The following is a 3462-nucleotide window of genomic DNA, read 5'->3' on the forward strand; positions in this document are numbered from 1 at the left end:
TCTCCACTAAAACACAAGCACCTCTATCACTTTTATGCTGTGTTTGGTGTAGGGTAAAATAAGACTAAAAATCTTTGAAAAATTCACTTGCCCAACACAATCTCCCACGATATCCACACCTCACTGCTTGAATTCTCTCACTAGCATCTCAAACCTACTCTCTTCAAAACTCCCTCCATTTTTTCTCCTGCTAGTTTCGCTAAATCCACCTCCCAACCCTAGTCCTCACTTACGTTCACCATATCAGAGTTGCCGAGCGACCACAATGATCTAGTAGATAAGGTAATAACGGCTGATGTAAGTGTGGCAATAGGGTGTTGGACACCGTCCGCGAAGCTCAGGTGCCACTTGACATCGAAGCTGACAATCCAAGGGAAGCGAGGGGCGAAGAGGAGGTGGACAGAGGTCCACTAGTGGATGGCAATGGGGCAGCAAGTAATTAGGGCGGACACGCCTCTATTGTGGACAACGAACTTGAAGGATCTAGCACACTCATGAAAGGATTTGAGTTCTTCCATGGTGAGAGCCATGATGTGTGACTTTTCCTTTTCACCCTAAGTTATCAAAGCACGACTGGCTTGATGGTGATGACAATCGGTGGCGGTCATGAGCGATGGCGCTTCTTACACAATGGCTGGAAGTGATGATGATTGGTTGTCATAGAGGAGGTCCTTGCGTGGTGGCCGGTGAAACCGGATGTGTCACTCCATTGTTGGAAAGAAGAATTTGTCAAGTTTTTTTCAATTTTCTTTATTTAATCCCGGTTTATCTCGCTCTTTAACCTAGATCTCTTATCTAGCTTTTTTTGTCTAATCCGAAGACATCGCCAAGCATTGGATAGGATATCTTGTTATCTTATTTAGACTTAAATCAAGACTACCAAACATGGTCTTAAGCTCTTTGTTTGTAGATTATAATACCCCAGAACCCATTTTAGAGAGTATAGATCATAAAACTATAATTGTACACAGAGAGAGCCATAGTCTATGGCCAATGAGGGCTATATGTTGAATCTCACTTTTAGAGTGACCAACGACGTTTCAACGGATATGCATAGGTGAAGATGATTTAACAACCCAGAGTCACCTAAGAGAGAGAGGGAAATTATTGGATGCACCCAAATCACATAAATTGATTGCATATAAACCATTATAACATGTGGATCTGACGTGACAAATCTAACGATTCATATATATCAGGCTAACTGTACCAAATGTACTAGTTACTTTTCGGGGAAGAAGGGGGACTAGACATTTCGCCTCCTTCGACCTGCGAAGCTTCCAATGCATCTTCCTTTGAATTTCAAAGGGCGATTGCATCTAAAAGAAGAAAGGTCATTATATTCTTTTCCCACGTAAGAAAGATTTATTTAAGACTGCATAACCATATTTCAACATCAAGTAAATATATAAACATAAGAACTGCAGAGAATGACCCTACAAATATTTTTTATTGTTAAGTACTACATCAGATAGACGGAAAATAAAAATCGAAGAAAAAGGAGGAAAAAAGGGGTAAAATAACTAATCGTAGAGGATTGAGTTGATTGGCTCCAAAATCGCCATGGTCCCAGGACTCAGAACCTGGTAATCAGCCGAACACCAACCCTGACTAGAAGCCACAGCGCTCAACCCAAACGGATCGCTATCAGCCGTCACGGAGCTCTGACCTGTCGATGCTTCTTGAGAATCTTCACTTGCATGATCCATCCATACTTTGGACTTCAAACCCGGATTCCCAGCAGAAAAAGGCCAGCTCACGTCGTCATCTTCATCAATTGTAATGGTGGCCCCCGCGGCAAGACGGCGGCCGGCATCAGGAAGCATGCAGAGAGAGGCCGGTGCCGGTGCCAGTGCCAGTGCCGCCACTGTTGTGGGTGCACCGGTCAGCTTCTGGACGACGGCCTTGAAGTCAGCGTAGTCCACCGTGTACACCCGCTTCGGGACCGGTGGCAGCGGCGCTATGGGCATCTTCTCGCATGGACGCTTCGGTGCCATGGCATTCATCTTCTTGCGAAGTGAGTAGATGGAGCTGATGTGGGAAGAAGAGGGTCTTTGTCCCTGTTTTGCATTATTCTCGGTGAGTGAGTTTGAGGAATGAGGAGGAGAGTCGAGCGGGTGGGCTTCCATTGATTTTTCAGGAGAGCTTTGGGCTTAGAGTGGGATTTCTTTTCGGGAGGAGAGCTTGGAAATTGAGCACGAGAGTGCTGGTTTATATAATGGTTTTTAAGGTCCCCACTTTTGAAGGATCTATTTTTTTTAAAAAGAAAATTTGTACAATTAATATAATATTCAGCCAGTACTATTCAAGCGTTAATGGAAAGTGCGTTTTTTATTAATATTATTTTTTATTACTCGATGGAAAGGTAAATTGCAATTTCCTCGTAGTTTCCTGTGAAAAAGAAATAGGAGCAAAGCTAGAATGTTCGGTTTGTGATTTTTATTGGGAGAGCTTAGCAAAAGTCAAATACCTAGCTTAGCAAAAGTCAAATACCTAGAGAGAGCTCAAATCTAAGTCCGTCAATATATTTAGTTGAATTCATCTTCATTCAAAAACTTAAGTCATTGACTTATGAATCAATTATGATATATTAACTTATGAAGTATCGACACTCTCAAGGAGCTTTCGTATTATGTTCATATTTCGACATGTGTCTAATACTCTCGACACTCGATCAACATATGTCGGAAAATTCGATACATAGTCAATTTTTTACTCTCTTTGATATTCAAGTCAAAATTTCGATATGCAAGTTTCTGATACATGATTCCAATATGCGATGTCAATTTTAAAAATTTTCAATAAATGAATAGTCAAAATATATATGTGAAAAAAATAAAAATCAATAATAAAAATAACAAATTAGGAAATAAGAAAAACTTAATGTTTTCTTCTCTTTATCTTTTTACTCTCATTTTTCGTTATATACAATTTACCCTCAAGTTTTTTCTTTTTCCTTTCGACACATCGACATGCAAGTCTATAATGTGAATTACTTTTTTTTTTTTTTTTCATTTTCAAGTTTTTTAGATTTATTGAAATTGAGTTGAATTTGTCAAATTGAAACAGTGAAGGATATTAATAAATTGTGGATTAATTTTTTTAGTATAAATTTATTATAGGATTTTTATTTTTATTATTATTTATTTGTGAATTTGAATCAGATTAATAATAATTTACTATTTATATATAAAATATACATTAATATACAATATGTCCCAACGTATCGAAATTTTTTATATTTTGAGAAACGACGTGTCAGCGTATCGTGCCGTGTCGTGTCGTGTTGCATGTCGCGTATCGATGTCGATGCTACTTAAATATTAACTGCTTAACACCACACTAATTCTCCAATATGGGACTTATTTAATATAACTAACACATATATCCATTTGCTTTTGGGTCATGAGGTCATTCTTTCAATTTTTCTAAATCTATAAAGTTTAAGCAAAAAATTGCAAA

General features: G+C 38.5%; 1 protein-coding gene across 1 annotated transcript; it reads right to left on the reverse strand.

Moving 5' to 3' along the window:
- Positions 1 to 1523: 1523 nt before the first annotated feature.
- On the reverse strand, positions 1524 to 2129 carry LOC104420337. The gene has a single exon (XM_010032201.2). It carries the CDS (start codon positions 2127 to 2129, stop codon positions 1524 to 1526), a length of 606 nt encoding a protein of 201 aa, XP_010030503.2.
- Positions 2130 to 3462: the final 1333 nt, after the last annotated feature.

Source organism: Eucalyptus grandis, chromosome 9 (genome assembly GCF_016545825.1).
Source record: "Eucalyptus grandis isolate ANBG69807.140 chromosome 9, ASM1654582v1, whole genome shotgun sequence".
NCBI classification, from domain to species: Eukaryota; Viridiplantae; Streptophyta; class Magnoliopsida; order Myrtales; family Myrtaceae; genus Eucalyptus; species Eucalyptus grandis.

Coding starts and splice junctions, on each gene's coding strand:
- LOC104420337 (XM_010032201.2), bottom strand. CDS start 2,129: ATGGAAGCCCACCCGCTCGACTCTCCTCCTCATTCCTCAAACTCACTC.